Below are 16,755 nucleotides of genomic sequence, written 5' to 3' on the forward strand. Positions count from 1 at the left end.
AACTTATAGCATTTTTAAAAAAACGTTTTTTTTATTTGTACTCCTGTTCATTTTTCTGTTTAAAACAAGAACAAAGACAACAAAGCGTGTAGCAGGTCGAGTTTGACCTTCAGACTCAAAAGTACAGGGTGTATTTGGCTTGACCAAATAACCACAAAGGCATATCAGATGGTATATTTCTTCAGATGTATTATTTACCTTAATCCTGCCTTTGGGGTGAAGAAATGCTAAAATCAGGAAATACAAAAACACCTGGTACACAGAAGCATACACACGCACAGTTTTCCCACTCCATTCGTACAGTACAGCTTCACTGAACTGTACATTTGAGTTGACTAAAATGGTGCGCGTTTGATGTGTGAAACTGTGAATTAAGGAGAGATTTAATGTGTGAAATTGTTTTGTAGCTGCATACCTGCGAATGTAGCTCTGGACTTTGATCCTGCTACTCTGAATACAGCTGCCTCTGCTTCCACTGGCCTATTTACACACCTGCTGCGCGCGCGCACACACACACACACACACACACCCTTAAAAAGTATCTTGTATATACATACTGCACACTGAGTACACACTCTTACTATTCATACAAACTACTTATAGCCCGTACCCTGGACAAAAACACTTCCAGTATATAAGTTCACAATGTGGTATCATACCCACACACCTCTGTTATATTTAGCATGCAGTGGTTAATCTCTTCAATAAACACAGACACACTTTGCAAACACATTGTATACACACTCTCGGTCACCTGCAGAACACTTTGATGTGTGTTCATGCACTCTGAGCAAACCCACAGGTTCGGACAATCTGTCTGCTCTGCCCTTTTGTTCCAGCTTGCTGTTGTTAGTAGACTACTACTACACTCATTAACCATGTTGTACAACATTGTGACGCACATAATTTATACACACGCAGAATATCTTATTGTTATGCTGCTTACTTAGTAAAGCGTGACATCAGCACTATTCGGTCAGGACTTTGTTGAACACTAGTCAATCTACCAGCTTGTCAGTTGGCGGGGGGGGGGGTTGACGAGAGTTCTGGACTGGAGAGTTGCCTTCAGGTCCTGGGTTGTTCACTCACACTGGATGAGGGGACCAGGAGCATTGCCTCATCAGCCGACCTCTACAGGGGCGTGTTGTTGGAAGACATTGCCTGGCTGCTTCACGGTCTCCCATCTGTAATTTTGTGCTGTCATGTCTCAGGGAGACGGCGCGTGGTGTAACATCTGTGGAATGGATTTATAAACGGGTTATGTTTTGGCTTCAAGCTTGGAGGCATGTTGGGCCCCCAGGCTGGCAGTGCTCAGTGGCCATGCCACAGCGAGTATATCGCATCCCTAACGACCTTTGCCTTCAGTGGTTACCAATTGTGAAACCCTTTAACTGCATGCCCAGCTGGGCCCTTTCATCAGTTGTTAGCTGAGCAACGAGTGCACTGGTGTTTTTATAGGGCATGCATGCTACCACCTTATAAGGCTGCAAACATACTCATAGAACTGGAGTTCCGTCCAGGTAGCATCTATTGTGTCTGGCTGTCACTCTGTCACTGTGGGTATGTTTGTGTTTTGAGTGTAGTTGTATTAGGGAGCTGTTTTAGCTGACCTTGGCATGCACATGTCAATATCTTCTATTTAGCAGTTTATGTATAATATTCTACCTGAGCTGCTGTCTTCAGGTATATTTCATCATTTCACTGCTCTAGTTAATGATTTGCATCTTATAAGCAGACAGGAAGTTGAGCTAACCACAAGGGTCTCATCCCAAAAATAACTAGCTAAATCTTGCTAGATCTTGCTGATGTTGGTTGTTTACCTCTTGAAGGAACTAGTAGATTAGAATAACTTTGTTGAACTGTGAACATAATATAAACTGACTTGCTTTTAGAGCCAAATGTTGCATCATTTTAAATACTGTTGATACCATTGTTAGCAATTGAAACTACTATTTTACTTTGTGTGCGGTGTGTATTCCACACCTCATTTCTCTCCATCTTTATCTTTACCCCTCTGTTTTCATGCAGGTAGCAGGGGTGTAGTTTTCCTGTGAGACAGTCAAAGAGAGACACACTCCTGGACCACACCCCCCCATTCCCTCCCCACCCTTCTCCCACAAAGACATGCATAGCAAAAACCGTAAGTGTGAGCTCTGCTCCTCTCCTACTTTTTTCACCGCTGCCTTGTGATTTATTCCCCTCTGTTTCTTTCTGTGTCTCAGCATCCTTTCACTTCTGCATTCTGATCAGATCTGGGTCAAAAAGTAAAAATTGTTGCTCTTGTTTGAACTTCACATAATAACAGATCGGTGGAGTTTTCACACAAGGACACTTCAGATGGTGTCAGGCAAGTTGCTAATTAGAGATAAGTACACTTAATTGAATTGTAAATACTTCATTCTTTTTGTGGAAAGGTTCTGGCACAGATTTGTCTCTCCTGTGTTACAACACAGCCATCTGGCACCTAAGCAGGGTAAAAAAAACAACAAAAGTTGGTGTAAATGTGTAAAGATGCAAATTTAGATCCAAAAAAGTACCCAGATCCAAGAAGTACCCGCTAGCAATGCATGATCCTGATAGTAGGAGTGTGTCTTGGTGTGTTAAGTGTGTTTTTGTGTGACCTTATACATAAGATCTTTGTCTCTGCTGTCTTGTTTCAGAGAAGCGCCACGTCTCCCCTGTCTCCTCCAGGAGCCCCGTGGCCCCAATGAAGCCCAAAGCACCTGCAGTGGCCCCGGCTGTGACTCCCAGTCCTGGGGACACACTGGCCTTCAGGGTCCCTAAAGATTATCCTCACTCCCGCTTCAGCAAGGCTCCACTTGCTGTCTACCCACCAAAGGGGGCACGGAACAAGACTTGGTGGGCCCTTTATTTTAATTCAAATTTTCTTGGTTTCATAAAAAGCAGCATACTAATTCTTCTGCTTCCAAATCTTCCAGTTATACAATGTTTTCACTGCTCTTTTCCCCTCTTCAGTGTTTCCCTTCCAGTGGTGAGCCTGGAGAAGATGCCTTGCCTCAACCGAGCCGGCTCAGCGTCACATGTACGCATCACCTCCTCCTCCCCTTCCTCCCTCAAACCTCCATCCCTCACTCCCCCAGCCTCCCAACGGTCCAGCGAGAAGCTCACTGACGGTCGCGGCACCAGCGGTCCATCCACGCCACGCTCCACCACGTCTCCATCCTCTCTGGACGGGCGGCCCAGTCCGGCACGCTCTCCGCTTGACCGACGACCGCCGTCTACACCTTCTCCTTCCACGCTGGACCGGAAACCCTCCCCGTCGCCTTCCCCTTCTCACCGAGCTGGTGCTTTGCTGCCGTCGTCGCCATTGCAGAAGAAGCAGCAAAATGGAACGAAGACTTCCTCCAGGTCACAGAAAAGACTCTCAGGTCAGTCCTAAGATATCATTTTTTTTCTGTATTGATCCAGGTGAAGACCTTGTGCATGTGTGTTTTTTCAACTTCATATTTCACAGTGATACTCATTTAATCTTCAGAGCTTCACAGTGCAGTCACGATCCTCTAGTGGAGTGTAAATGTTGTTAAATAAGTGGAGAACATGTCATTGTCATCATTGTGATTGTCCTCCCTGCGTTTTCATGGCTGGTTTGTGATTTGGATCCATCACCTATAGGTCAGAAAACATATTCCTGTGCAGGAAGAGTCAAATATATCTGGCTTTGTTCCTTAAATTTACATTTACTACATAAACATACATGCATATGCTCTCACGAGCTCACACACTCCCTATTTCTTATCCCCATGTCCTTTGGAAAGCTTCCAGCCTGAATGTTTGGCTGCAGACTGGACAGCGTTGGACTAACACTAACACACGTGATTTAGAATGGGAAAGGGAGTATTCCTTTTTAAATTAACATTGATGCACACAAGTTAACCTAGTGGCCTTGCATGCAAAGTGATGAAGTGAAAAAGGTTTTGTGATGGATGCTTCAGGGTCTGGTTATTGGTATCATGTCTCTCGATCCAGCTCTTCGTCTTCCTCCCCTCCTCATTTCCCTCTTCTTTCTCCTTGTTTGTGCTGTGTCTCGCTGTGCTCCCAGCCTCTGATTTACACCCTCTAATTCACGAGCTCCCGCTGCCAGAAAGCTGCTTGTCTTCTTGAGAGATTTCCCCCACCTCCTGCGTGCCTATTTTTTTCATCTTTTCGCTCTCCACCTCCTGCCTCGACCTCCTTGTTTCTCTCACACACTCCTACTCTGGCCTAATTTTTTTCTTTCTTTCACAGACTCCTATCTACTTCTGTAAGCTTTGACTATGTTCATCACCATCTTGTTTCTCACTCATCTTGTTCTGCTTTCTGTGTTGTTTGGTTTCTCTTTCCACCAGGGTCTTCCTTCAGTCTGTGTTAACACTACCCAATTTTCTCGCTCTCAACTTCCTTTTTTTTTTTTTTTTTTTACTTTGTGTGAACTTGTGAGTGGGCATGTCATGTGACTTTGTTTATGTCTAAGTGCATGTTAGTTTCTGCATTCGTGTGTTTGCCTGTCAACCGTGTCTATCAGAGCTGTCTCATACTGCAAACACAAAAAGATTATAGGGATTATAAGAAAGGCCAGCACTAGATTACAGCCCTCTGACAGTAACACTGTTTAAGATAACTTGCTGACTTGAGGTTGTTGTTGGCCGGGTAGTTTGTGTGGGGCAACAAAAGTCTGTCTGTGTTTCTGACCAATGCATTTGCTATTTGTTTCAGTATAGAACATTTACAAAAGTTTGGTTTGAAAGGTCTCTATGGCTTAACTTTTAAACATTAACCATTTGACTCAGGATGTAAAAAGTTTGCATCTAGTATTAGCAAATGGTTAATTTAGAAGAATTTGTTTTAGGGAGAGTAGTAGAGAGGAGCTCAGTGCATCATGGGAAGTCTCCCAGCAGTCTAGGCCTATAGCAGCGCAATTAAAGGATAGTTCAGGGCTCACCTGAGCCAGCCCTAACTATATGTTTTTTTTAAATTGTAGACCTGATTCCACAGGAGCGCAGCGGAATAGGGTACTGTGAGCACTTTTTAAGTTGAGCTTTTTAAGTTCCTGAACATTAAGGAATTCATAGGTGAGGAGAAATATTTTGAATTCTAATCTGGATTTTACAGGGACCCAGTGCGGAGAAACTAATACAGGAGAAATATGATCTTTTTTCCTGATTCTTGGTCGTACAGGTGTCTCAGCATTCTGGATCAACTGGAGAGTCTCAAGGGACTTATTCAGGCAGCTTAGGCAAACGGTAACAATCAACAAGTTTAAAAGAACGGTCTGGTTTAACCATATCTAGAACTCTTATTTGAAAGAGAAAATGAAGATGAATGTTTTAAAGTAATTGCCCAAAGAGTCACTTGTAAACATCAATTAGATGACCCCAGTATTCACAGTTTTGCAACAGAGTGGATCAGTAACTTGAGATTGTGGTTAACTGAGGATTTGTTTCAAATCTGCGTTGTCATTATGTTCTCTTGTTGCTGTGTTATTTGATGTTAGGGGCTGAGCAGGACTTTTTTTCCCCAAAAAGGCGGCTTTATACTTACTACAAATAAAAGAAATAGGGAGTACAACAGAACTCAACAACTTACTGAGACCTAACTTAATGAGAAAGAGGGGGAACATATATACTGGCTGGCCCAGCCTTTAGCAAAACATAATAACCAACACAACTGCAATAAACGTTAGACAGATGGCTGGCTAACAACTCAATATTAAATATAAGAAAGAACAATGTTAATATGTGTATGCAAAATCAAACTGTCTTGGCTGTTTAGCCATATGAAAGTTAGCTGTGATTGAGCATAAACCAAAACGAAAGATAAGTTAACCCTTAAAGCCCCCGAAAACTCCATGCTTCTTAAGGACAGTGTGGATGAGGTTTGATCCATTTTGATGACAGCTGGTGGGTCACATGAAACACATTTTGCCGTACGAAGAGCTCTTCATGGTAAACATCAGAGACTTTGACTGCAAACTGACACGGTCTTAAAAGTTAAGGCTTACATTTCATCCTTAAAGTACAGTTTCCCCCTCAGATTCTACTCATTAAAGCAGGAGAGAGTTTCTTGGGCTGTCAGTCACAGTTGACTCTTGTTAGGCTGCTAGTACATACTGTCATGAACAATTTGTCAAAGCGTGCGGGATCTGTACAGTTTATCTGTTTGAAACTGGAAGCAATGCTAATGATGTCACACTGAATAGTACTATTAGATGACAGTAGATTAGACCACGATTGAATGATTGAATGGAGCAAAGGAATATGTGAATAGACAAAAGAGACAAATGACTGTACTTGTGGTACTGTAAGGCTCCCACTCCCAGTAAATGTGATTTTAATACTTGAAGGATGGAAGGAAGAAATTACTAAATGATAGCCTTTAATACCCATGTAATTTGCGCGTGTGTGTGTGTTCATGTTTTACAGGGAGAGTGTTTGATCCTAACAAGCACTGTGGAGTTCAGGACCCCGAGACTAAACGACCCTGCACGCGGTCTCTCACCTGCAAGGTAACTCAGATATGCCCACAGGATATGCACCCACCTCTTTAATTTTTGTTAGGAGTCGATGATAGTTTCTGACCCTTCTTCCTGCTTCCCCTCTAAGGCGGTCAGACCAGGAAAGCAGCTTTGTTTGTTTATTAGAGTAATAATATTGAAGTGTGCACTAACATCACTACTGTAGGACTCCAATCACAGCTATGACCCCCTGTCTGCCGCCCTGTCTGCCTCCGTGTTTCGTCTGCACTTCCCATTTCTCAGTTAATGTGGGGTAGCAGTGCTGAAGCATTATAGAGCCTGCACTTCCCTTGATGAGGTAATTATAGATGTTGGATAAGGCTACAACATCTTTCAGCAGTAAAACTTGTATTTTACTGCCCTTTAATTACTTCTAGCAAGCTTTACTAATCACTTCAAACTGGTTATTAAGTAATTAAAGATGCATCAAGCTAGCATGTTGATTTTAGTTGAGTGGTGGGTGAGAATAGTCATGTCTACATCTGTTTTATTTTTTTTATGAAACTCATTGTTGATGTCTAGATTTATTCTGGCAGTCCCAGTGAGAACCACAATTTCAAGAAAGGGACCCGCACCCTGTTTCCCAAAAGATGATTGTAAATCCCTTTTATAAACCTTCTTAAGCTTCAGAGGTGTTTTCAAAAAGCATTGTAACTCAGATTGCTCTTAAAAGTGGTTATAGATTACGGTGTACATCCTACCGGCTTATAGGAGGCAACGAGTGTCTTAAGACGCTCCTGAACCTGCAGGAGAAACCCGAAAACGAAATGTTTTACTGGAGTTTAAGTGATGTTTCGTGGAAAGTTTTGCCCATACCCGTTGGCTTGCTCTGTTGAATCCAACCGTTGGTCTCTAGTATGGGTCAAGCTACAATTCCCATAATGCATTCGGATAGCGTCTTTCAGTATGTCCTCCCTGCATGGTTATTGCCCATGTCTTTCCAACTCCACACCTCCAGTTTGTAACTGTTAGTTGTTTCTAAGCCCAACCTGAGGTAACCCTGTTATCCTCTCAGACTTAAGAAAGCTTTGTACAACTGTTTTTATAGGCTGAGTAATACTCATGAGTAAACCAAACCCCATGTAAAATTGGAGAAGTGCCTCTTTAAATTGATGACTTAACCACAGTTACTTAGCAGTCATGGTATTTATGGGTATATAAGATATACCTACTGGGATTTAAAGCATTTGAAGAGGTCCCTCCGCTCAATATGACCTTTGAGTGAGTACAGGAAAGATTTTTCCTTTCACAAGCTATACTACCTGTTCAAACCAGTTTTTCGCCAGCCTCACAGACACATTTATATTGGAAAACCAAATGTTTGGTAACTGCCTACCTTCCAAAGAAGTTGGAAGGGTTGAGAAGCTCACCATGCACTGACAATATTTACCCGTGATAGTCTGGTGTGACTTGAGCAGCAGCATAGTGCAGGGATTATGGAAACTTTCCTGAAACCAGAGCACCATGTTTCAAGCCCCTGTGAGTGCAGCCATCAGCCCTGCTGTTTGAGCTACACTCTGAATTCTTCACTGATCAATACTTTAAAGTCTGTGTAGAAATAACGTAATACCTGATATAACATGTGGTGCTTATTTTTTGTCTGTATTTGTTGGCTGTTACAGACTCACTCTTTAACCCACCGGCGAGCCGTCCCGGGCCGGAGGAAACATTTCGACATCCTCCTGGCTGAACACAAGGGGCGAGCGAAGGAGAAGGAGAAAGACAGGGATGCAACGCTGGGAGGAAAGGAAGGCAGCAGCCAGAGTATAACATCACAAGAGACCCCATGTCCCAGCAAGCCTCAATGCCAAAATGGACGACCCCTGTCCACACTGAAGCTAAGGCTGGCAAATGCACACATACCCAGGTAGGTCATAAAAATATTGTCTGAATAACTAACTTTGAATTTGATCACGTGTCTGATATTCAAAAAACAAATACAAAGTTCAAGTTGTAATTGTTAGATCTAAAAATGTATGCCAAGTCTAAAAGTCAGGTTTCTCAAATTGAATGAATTAAGACACTCAAAAACATTGAAACCTGAACACCCAGCCTACCAAAGATCAATCAGATCTCTGTCCGTATTTCAAACCAAACGTAAACTATTTCAGTGCTATAAATGGTGAAAGTATTTAAACCTCAAAATTGTTCATTGAATTTCACAAATAGATATGTAGTTGCTTATTACATTCAAAATATCCCAATTATTATCCTATTCCTTAATTGCTAACTTTTACGTTGACTTGTATTTAAGTAACCCAGACATAAGCTCGAAGTGTCTTTAAAATAGATTAGAAAATCAAAAAATGCATTTATTCCAACTTATTTTGTATTTTTATGTATCCTGTTTCTTAATGTAAATCAAGTTAAGTTTAATCTGTACTTTTAAGGAAAAGCAACACTTTCTGAATTAAAATTCTTATTTGTTTATAAAGCCTTTTTTACGTGTACTTGTTTATTTTGGATACTTTTGCACATAATCTACCCAGTGGTAGATGGTTGGTAATGAGTGACTTTTAATTGTCATTTTAAAGCAATTTTACTTTACTTTACTTTTACTTAAATATGAGGATTTTCACACTAGTGGCATTTTAAATACACTGGGCACCAGACATGGGGTGCATGGGAAATCCTTGTGTGTTCTTGTTTTTTCCACCAGGGGATGCTGTAAACAAGAGCGTAGTAGGGAGAAACAATGCCTGCCCTTGTGAAAGTGTTGTGAGAAACTGATTTCCTCTTTCTGCTTACAAGATGATGATCTGTTTGAAAAAGGAAGTTATCTGGGGTTTTGTCACTGTAGCAAACATGTTGGTTTAGATGTGACATGAGCTTTTGTGTTATCTGTTAAGACTTTTCTGTATTTTTTTCTCCCTTTACTTTTTCTTCCGCTCTGTCCATCAATCTTGTTTTCTTCCCCTCTTTTTCTTTTCTCTCTTTCTTCTTCACTCTTTTCCTCTATTTATTTGTCCTCTCCCGTTCTCTCCCCTCATCTCCATTACTTTTTTTCTTTTATCACTTCCTTCTCTTTATCGCTTTTCTCTCTCTGGTTACCCCCGCTCTTTCTCATGTTCTCTTCTCCTCATTTCTATTTCCCTCTCACTCTTTCACTTTACTCCCTCACCTTTTCTTTTCTTTTATTCACCCTTCTCTATTTCTAACATGTACTCCCCAGGGTTCCAGGCTCCTCCTCCTCCACCTCCAGTCCTCTGCCCTCAGCACCAGCTCCTGCCCCGGCCCCTAACCCAGAGCCGTCTCCCCACAGTTGGGTGACAGCAGCAGGTGACGGCAGTCGACTTTCCAGTGATGAGGGAGACGCAGAGACTCAAGAGGACACTGACAGACCTGCCTTTCGCTATTCCAGTCACCACCCACAGCCTTTAGGGGTAAATTCTTTGACTACTAATGCTGCACTAAGAGACATCTTTCTGGTCCATAACCTTGGGGCAATAAATGCCCATTTGCACAAGTTTGAGGCAACATTTTCCTTTTTTACCCCGCAGGTAAACATATAATATGCTATTTAGAGAAATTATTTTTGTCAGTGTCCAGACTCAGGTGTAGCTCGTAAGTGTTTCCAGTACAAAAAAGAGGTAAGGGTAGTGTTGTATGATGTCAGTATGTCGCATTGTACAGAAATTTGCGTCTTCTACTAGAAACTAAGGGGCAAGCTGGACTTGATTGTAGATACAGTTCTGAACTGAAGAAGCTTCAACGATCCTCAGCAAAGTTCACTAGCACTTCATAAAACCTTCCTTGGATAGTTGTGTTAGATCATCTTTCATATCAGTCAGTCTTAATTTTGGTATTTTTCCATTTCCTCTCTGCTCTGTCTTGGTCATCTGTTCTTTTCAATCTATCTCTCTGTTTCTGTCATTCGACGCCTCTTTCACTCTACATCCTGCCCTACACACCTCTTACTTCCTCCCCTGTTTCTCTCTCACTTTTTTTCTTTTGTTTTTCTCTGCGTCCTCTACATCTGCCTGTCTTTTTTTCTTTTACCTCTCCATGTACCTCCCATCTCACGTGCCTTCTCCTCTTCTCCCATTAACGGCTCTCTCCATGCCTCACCTTACATCCTTGCTGTCCCAATCCCTTTTACCCTCTTTCTTCTTTCTCCCTCCAGTTTTGCATGTTCAGCAGTAGGCTCATGGGACGGGGCCACTATGTGTTCGACAGGCGATGGGACAGGATGAGGCTGGCGCTACAGAACATGGTGGAGAAACACCTTAACGCACAGATGTGGAGGTGAGTGCGAATGAATATACACTCTGGATAAATTGTTTCAACACAGAGCTCAGGATGAGTAAAAAGTAGATTTATTGTCACTATAAACAGATGTAAATATGAGAGGAAGTGACATGTGTGCCAGTCTGCTTTATGAAGGAATGAAAAATATAATTTAATACATAGCCAGGAAGTGTTTGTTCATGTCACTTGTAAATCAAACAAGACACCTGTTAATATAAATTAAAGCGTACTAGAGAGAACAGTACAAATACTAAAGAAGACAAATCCCACCCCCTCCCTTCAGGCTACTTCCCCAAAACACATTTTCATTTCATTCAGACCATCTTTTGTCATCTGATTGATTGATTGATTGATTGATTACTGTCAGGATGTAAAGAGAGTTTCATCAAATATAACAGTAAATGCTTTTGAAATAAACTGCCTACCCTATCTTTTTAAGGTTTATATGGGCAGTGAAGCATTTCTCATTTAAAAGATCCTCTTCCTATTTCAGGAAGGTGCCTCTGGCTGCTGAGAGCCTCCTCTCCTCCTCTGGTACCTCCCCCGTCTCCTCCGTCACGTCGCCTCTGCTCTCCTCCCCCTCCAACTCCCTCTCCTACACAGCCACATTTTCTCAGTCTGCATCGATGGCCGGGGTGTTCAGCATTCGAGACGCTGCGCAGCCCATTGGCCAAGTTTCCACACCGGGTAAAGCCCGTAACGGCACGCATAAAGCCAGCCGCCCATCCAAAGACATAGAGGACTCTGTGGGATCTAAGAAGAGAAAAAACTCTCCCTACTCCTCCTCAACATCCTTTCCTCCTTCTTCTTCTTCTTCCTTGTTTCCCACTGTGGATAATCATAAGAGGAACGGCAGCAGCTATCATCCAATATTACAAAGTTCGGGGGGGATATCAGCAACAACTCCAGCCAGGAAAAAGGGACTTGGACGTGGGGGAAGCACACTTTGGAGCAGCAGAGACGACTGGCTATCCAGAGCAGAAGGATCTCAAAGCCACAGCTCACAGAACAGGTGGGGACAGGGCTGTTTAAAGTTTAGACATTTATAGGAATTTGTCATCAGCCCTGAACTTTTTTTAAACATTTATCTTTGTATGCAGGCTTGAATAACAGTTGTTTAATTACTTATGCAGAATTAAGTCATTATTAAAGATCCACTGGAAGATACTGGAGTGAGAATCTGTTCACTTATTAAAGTCCTTCTGTACAAGAGCATCAGCTAAATGTGTTCAACATAATGCCCTAACATAAAACATCAGTATCTTTTATTGGTCTAACAAAGGACATTTTGATTGTAGCTAGGATTAGAAACAGCACAAAACAGGTTCAGCAAGCATTACATATTACAGTATGTAGAGAAACACTTGAGTGGGAGATTTATTAAAAGTAGAGGAGTGTGTAAATAGAGAGGACAGTGCCAGCAGTGCAGAAGCTGTGATGACAGGTGTTTGGCTTTCCTACAGCCCTGTAAAATCTGCTGTGATGATTTTACACCAGCCCAAATAGATCCCACTGTGTACTATATATCATTAACAGCAGTTTTCCCTCCTCTTCTGGTCCTCTCCAGTCGGGAACTTGGCACAACCAGTATACCCCACTCACCCAACAGGGAGCCTGCCTCCTCCCCCCATCAGCCCCTGCCCCCCCCCTCCGGACCTTTGGCTTATGGGGGAGGAGCAGAAGGGAGGAAGAGGAGGAGTCCCAGCTCTTACAGAGGGAAGGCCAGCAAGCTGAGCAGGCCAGGCGGGTTGGAGAGCCTCTGTGGCAGTGGGAGCGACAGCGGGGGAATACTGGCTTCAGGGCCCGAATCCCCAAGACAAGTAGGTGTCACATGCAGGCAGTGTCTTTAAATTATAGTAAGGGGATAATAGTGTGCTCAATTCTGAATTGTCAAAACATGTTTACCACCTTTACATCCATTGCATGGAAGAAGTTGAAAATACTACTTAATAGCTTTCCTCTGAGCTTTTAACCATATCTAATGGTCTTCATCAGGTGATGGACCAGCTGCCATGGAGATAGCCCAGCTGTCATCACATGGCCTAGGTATTCAGCTCTGGCACATAACAGGCGGTCCTTGAACAGAGACACAGGTTACGATGATGATAACTGAGCAAACTATCTACTAAAGAAGATCATAAGATGTGGCTGAAAGCTTGGACAAAGACGCTTTAAACACAGTAAACCTGTCATTGAACCAGTAATAAAAGAAAGCCAATTAACAAGTCTCTGTCTTCCTCTCCCTGCAGGCCAAGTTGCATCACTGACAGAAACCTGTTTCATGGACTGAATGTTGGGCAGCTGTGCAGGCCACTACCGTTTGTGACCTTTGACCTCACTGCTCTTCCACTGAGAGCGCCAATCAGACTGCTTCATCTCGGTGATGTCACCCCTATTTACCCAGTGACAGTTCAGTACACCCACTGTGACATTGGGGCTCTGGAGTCTTTACCCCCAGCCGGCTGGCAGTCAATTCCGCTGTCCACCTCCGTATTACGGAAAAGCTTCCGATGGAAAGCTGCTGTGCATCACTGTGGCCGCGGTCTGTTCAGAACAAGACAGTGGAATCCAAAAACTCATCCTCTGAAAAAAGGGAATTTGCCTCGCACAGTTTTCAAGGAATTGTCAATAACATGACAACCACTGTAACATTTTTGGGGAGACTATGTTTTTCATAACCAGGTGATTTTCTGGTTGTTGTGACCATTTTCCTGGTTGCTGTATCCTGTCAGCTGACAAGGAAAGAGGTCCCTGATTGTTTTTTGGGAGTTAGATGGTTGAAGGACCTACGGACACGACTACTGTAGGACTCAGCCTTTGGCTATGCCACGTCAACTGCCCCACCCCACTCCCATTTTCTGTCTTTCTCTTGATTTTTGCTTTTCCTCTTCCTCAAAGATGGAAGGGACAACAGCAGTTGTAGTTGGGTTTTATCCAGCCTTTTCTCCTCTTTTAACCTCCTCCTTTTTCTTTATTACTCTCTGTCTTTCTTTACTACCCTTTATATCAAACAACTTATCCACAATTCTCTTTTTTCCTTTAACCCCCCCCCCCAATCCATCCCAGCATGCCTGTGTTCAAAGTGCACTTACTGCCCTCACTTCCCCTTGCTTCCCTCTTCACTGACTCCAGAGCAGTCTCCAGCAGTGCCACACGAGGACCTGTTTGCACAAGGGAAGAAAGTCGCCTGTGTTACGCCGCCGCGTCAATGCATTGTATTTCAATATAGGAAGAAATCAGATTTTATTTTGAAGAAGTTTTTTCTTCATTCTGGTTTTAAATGTTGCAAGAAACACAAACTCCTGTCTGTGTGTCAGGACTTGCATCCAAAAAGGAATTATTACTACGGAGTTGGATCGTTTTGTTTATTTGTTTTTTGTATAATAATTTATCGTTTTAAAATGATGTTTGTTTTCTAACTGACCATCAAGGTTTGAGCTACAGTGACTTTTTGAGCAAAAGATAGATTTCTATGGTATCTTGAAGAAATGTTGAAAGTATTATGATTGTTCATAATGTTGAAAATGTGTACATATGTGTTAGTATTTTTGTATTTATTAATAATTGTCCCCTTTTACTAAATATGAGCTGAAGAGAGGGAGCATTTTGCCCTTCTAGCTTGGTCCATGTTAAATAATATTGATGAGATTGGCCTGGTTTCTCAAAATCTTCAAGAATTTGTTCATTACCATGTTTTTTTGAAAATGAATATGTATTTGTGGCCAGTTCTGCTCAAGTTGTGGTCAATTCAAAAAATGTTTTTATTCAGGCCTGTTCTAATAACTACTAACTAGTTAAGTCTGGCTAATTATGTTGCCTAAAAAAAAATATCTTGACTCAAGGAACACTCGCATAGCTTTCAACCCCATCTCACCATAAACGTCCATAAAAGTTACTAATTGTAGAGTATGTACTATTTACTAATCATTATAGTGTACTTTTTTTTGCAGTTGGTATACAAGAAACAGCTATTTTAACAGTTTAAAGAGGAAATTACACAATATATCCACCTACAGATGGGAAGCTACAAGCTTAATAGTGTTTTTTGTTTATGTTGCTACATCTTTCTGGCAGTGTGAGCACATTACATACTCAAACCTGTACAGAATTAGCGTGTAGTTTGAAATTGGGACTGAGCAACAGCCGTCATCAGCAGATGGAGTTTACTCAGTTGCCATGGAGATGGCTCAGGTGTCATCACATGACCAAAGTACTTTAATGAACCTCGATCATCACTTTGTCAAGACGTCCTCCTCTTTAGATCTTGTCAAACCTAGGAGGGGATGGTACAGAATATCAGTTGACCAGTATTTCTCTTCACATTTCTAATAGCTCTGCGCCCGGCAGCACAATTCATCTCTGGCTAATGAACAAAGGTTAATTTTGTGAAACCAGGCCCTGGTTAGTATTTTCATATAAAGGGCCCCACATTCCTGTTTGCCTGTGGTTCCACCCTTTTTCATACTTCTTCCAATGTTCAAAACTATTGCTATATTTTTTCCAGTCAGGTGTAGTCTCTGTTGTGTATGTAAAATCAAAGCCAGGTCAAAATGCCTTCACTTATCAGCTTATACCCATCAGTGGCTCACTGCACTGGAAATGCAGTATAGCCATTCCTGTGAGCCTTTAATAATATAATTGTCTACAAGATGCACACATACAGCAACTGGTGTACCAAACTAGTGCTGATTGGAGCGACAACATTGAAAGGGGAAATTCATGATTAAAATTCAATCACAGCATATGTTTTCTGTCGCAGCTCATTGCCACAACTTCACGTCCAAAGTGACACAAACATGGTTGGAGGTACAAGGAAAATGCTGAAATCATAAAATGTGGGGCGATTTCTTTGCTTAAATCGCAATGCCATAATATGTCAAAAAACCAAATAGTAAAGACCTTCAAACTGTCTGAAACGTACCCTGTGTATTCATCCAGTGTTGCTGATGAAGCTAAAATAACTGAAAGCATTTTGATTTGCTTGATGGCAGAGAGAAGCCGCTCCCACCTGGTACTTGCCAACTGCTTCAATGGACAGACCTAGGATTGGTTTGTTTGTTTTGTTCTGTTTTGGTCTCTAAAGCATCTGAGCACTAACAATGAATGAATTGTACATAATCATTTGTATTTGTGTTGTGCTTTTCCCAAGTGCTTCCCATGATGACACTTTATTCATCAGTGTGTGAGATTGTGTAGCAGTTTAGTGATACGGGCTCAGTGGTTTTCATTTGACTGTAGATACACATGGTTTATTGGTTAACTGGTTAACATGCCTACAGTTACATTATAAACTTTTTCCACTATGTTCTCTGTTTAACGCAACATACCAACAGATGTACTAGTGTATAGATGTTTTATGTGGGTTTAATGGCTGAAAACCATGGTTGTGGCGGGAATCTATGTTCAGGTGACAAGATTTATTTTCCACTGAGTGTCCTCTCACATGTATCTACAAATGAAAGATAACTTAGCGCTATGATGTTTTTGGGCAATGCCACCCTGGCTCACTGTTTATAGAAATGGGAAGTTAGTCTGTTGCAGCTAAAATTAAGACAAAGCTCATGGATGTTGATGTCAGAGTTGTATATTGGCTTGAAGTTTATGGAGGTATTTAACAGTTGTTGTTTTTTTTAAACCCTCCTTTCTTTTTTTGCACTTTGTCATAATGCCCAGATTTTTAATCAACTTCTATTTATATAAATATCTGAAATATAAAAAAAATCTACATCTATATATTTGTAAAAGTGTTTCTGGCAACTACAGTAATAGAAGATGAAGAGTATATTCATGGTGAATGGGCCCCTAAACCAGCAGACTGTTTTTGCTGATCCACGCTGGTGGTGAATGTTGAATTTCTGAAAATGCCTTGTTAGACTTGGGGTTGATTCACTCTCACTGCAGTTGGTTCAGAAAATGTATTTCACATCAAAACAACTGAACGCTTGCTGAAAAAAAAGGTCTTATATCTAAGCTTTTATTAAATGATTGAAAGTGGA

General features: G+C 41.8%; 1 protein-coding gene across 5 annotated transcripts in view; it reads left to right on the forward strand.

The window, feature by feature from the left end:
• The window catches only part of atxn7l1 (ataxin 7-like 1), a 28,138-nt gene extending 11,383 nt beyond the window's left edge, over window positions 1-16,755 (forward strand). For 2 of the 5 annotated variants that reach the window (XM_038738896.1, XM_038738895.1), the window contains 11 exons: window positions 2,029-2,140; window positions 2,661-2,859; window positions 2,977-3,389; window positions 6,420-6,502; window positions 8,134-8,378; window positions 9,684-9,894; window positions 10,635-10,756; window positions 11,253-11,771; window positions 12,327-12,579; window positions 12,755-12,805; window positions 13,009-16,755. In XM_038738896.1, the coding sequence (XP_038594824.1) occupies window positions 2,125-2,140; window positions 2,661-2,859; window positions 2,977-3,389; window positions 6,420-6,502; window positions 8,134-8,378; window positions 9,684-9,894; window positions 10,635-10,756; window positions 11,253-11,771; window positions 12,327-12,579; window positions 12,755-12,781 (2,088 nt within the window). In that variant the 5' untranslated portion in view covers window positions 2,029-2,124 and the 3' untranslated portion in view covers window positions 12,782-12,805; window positions 13,009-16,755. The remainder of the gene's footprint in view (window positions 1-2,028; window positions 2,141-2,660; window positions 2,860-2,976; window positions 3,390-6,419; window positions 6,503-8,133; window positions 8,379-9,683; window positions 9,895-10,634; window positions 10,757-11,252; window positions 11,772-12,326; window positions 12,580-12,754; window positions 12,806-13,008) is intronic. The other 3 variants (XM_038738900.1, XM_038738897.1, XM_038738899.1) reach the window with 3 other exon arrangements.

The sequence above is a fragment of the Micropterus salmoides genome, unplaced genomic scaffold (genome assembly GCF_014851395.1).
Source record: "Micropterus salmoides isolate LMB-PRFRI ecotype aquatic unplaced genomic scaffold, ASM1485139v1 Ms_hic_scaffold_23, whole genome shotgun sequence".
Taxonomy (NCBI): domain Eukaryota; kingdom Metazoa; phylum Chordata; class Actinopteri; order Centrarchiformes; family Centrarchidae; genus Micropterus; species Micropterus salmoides.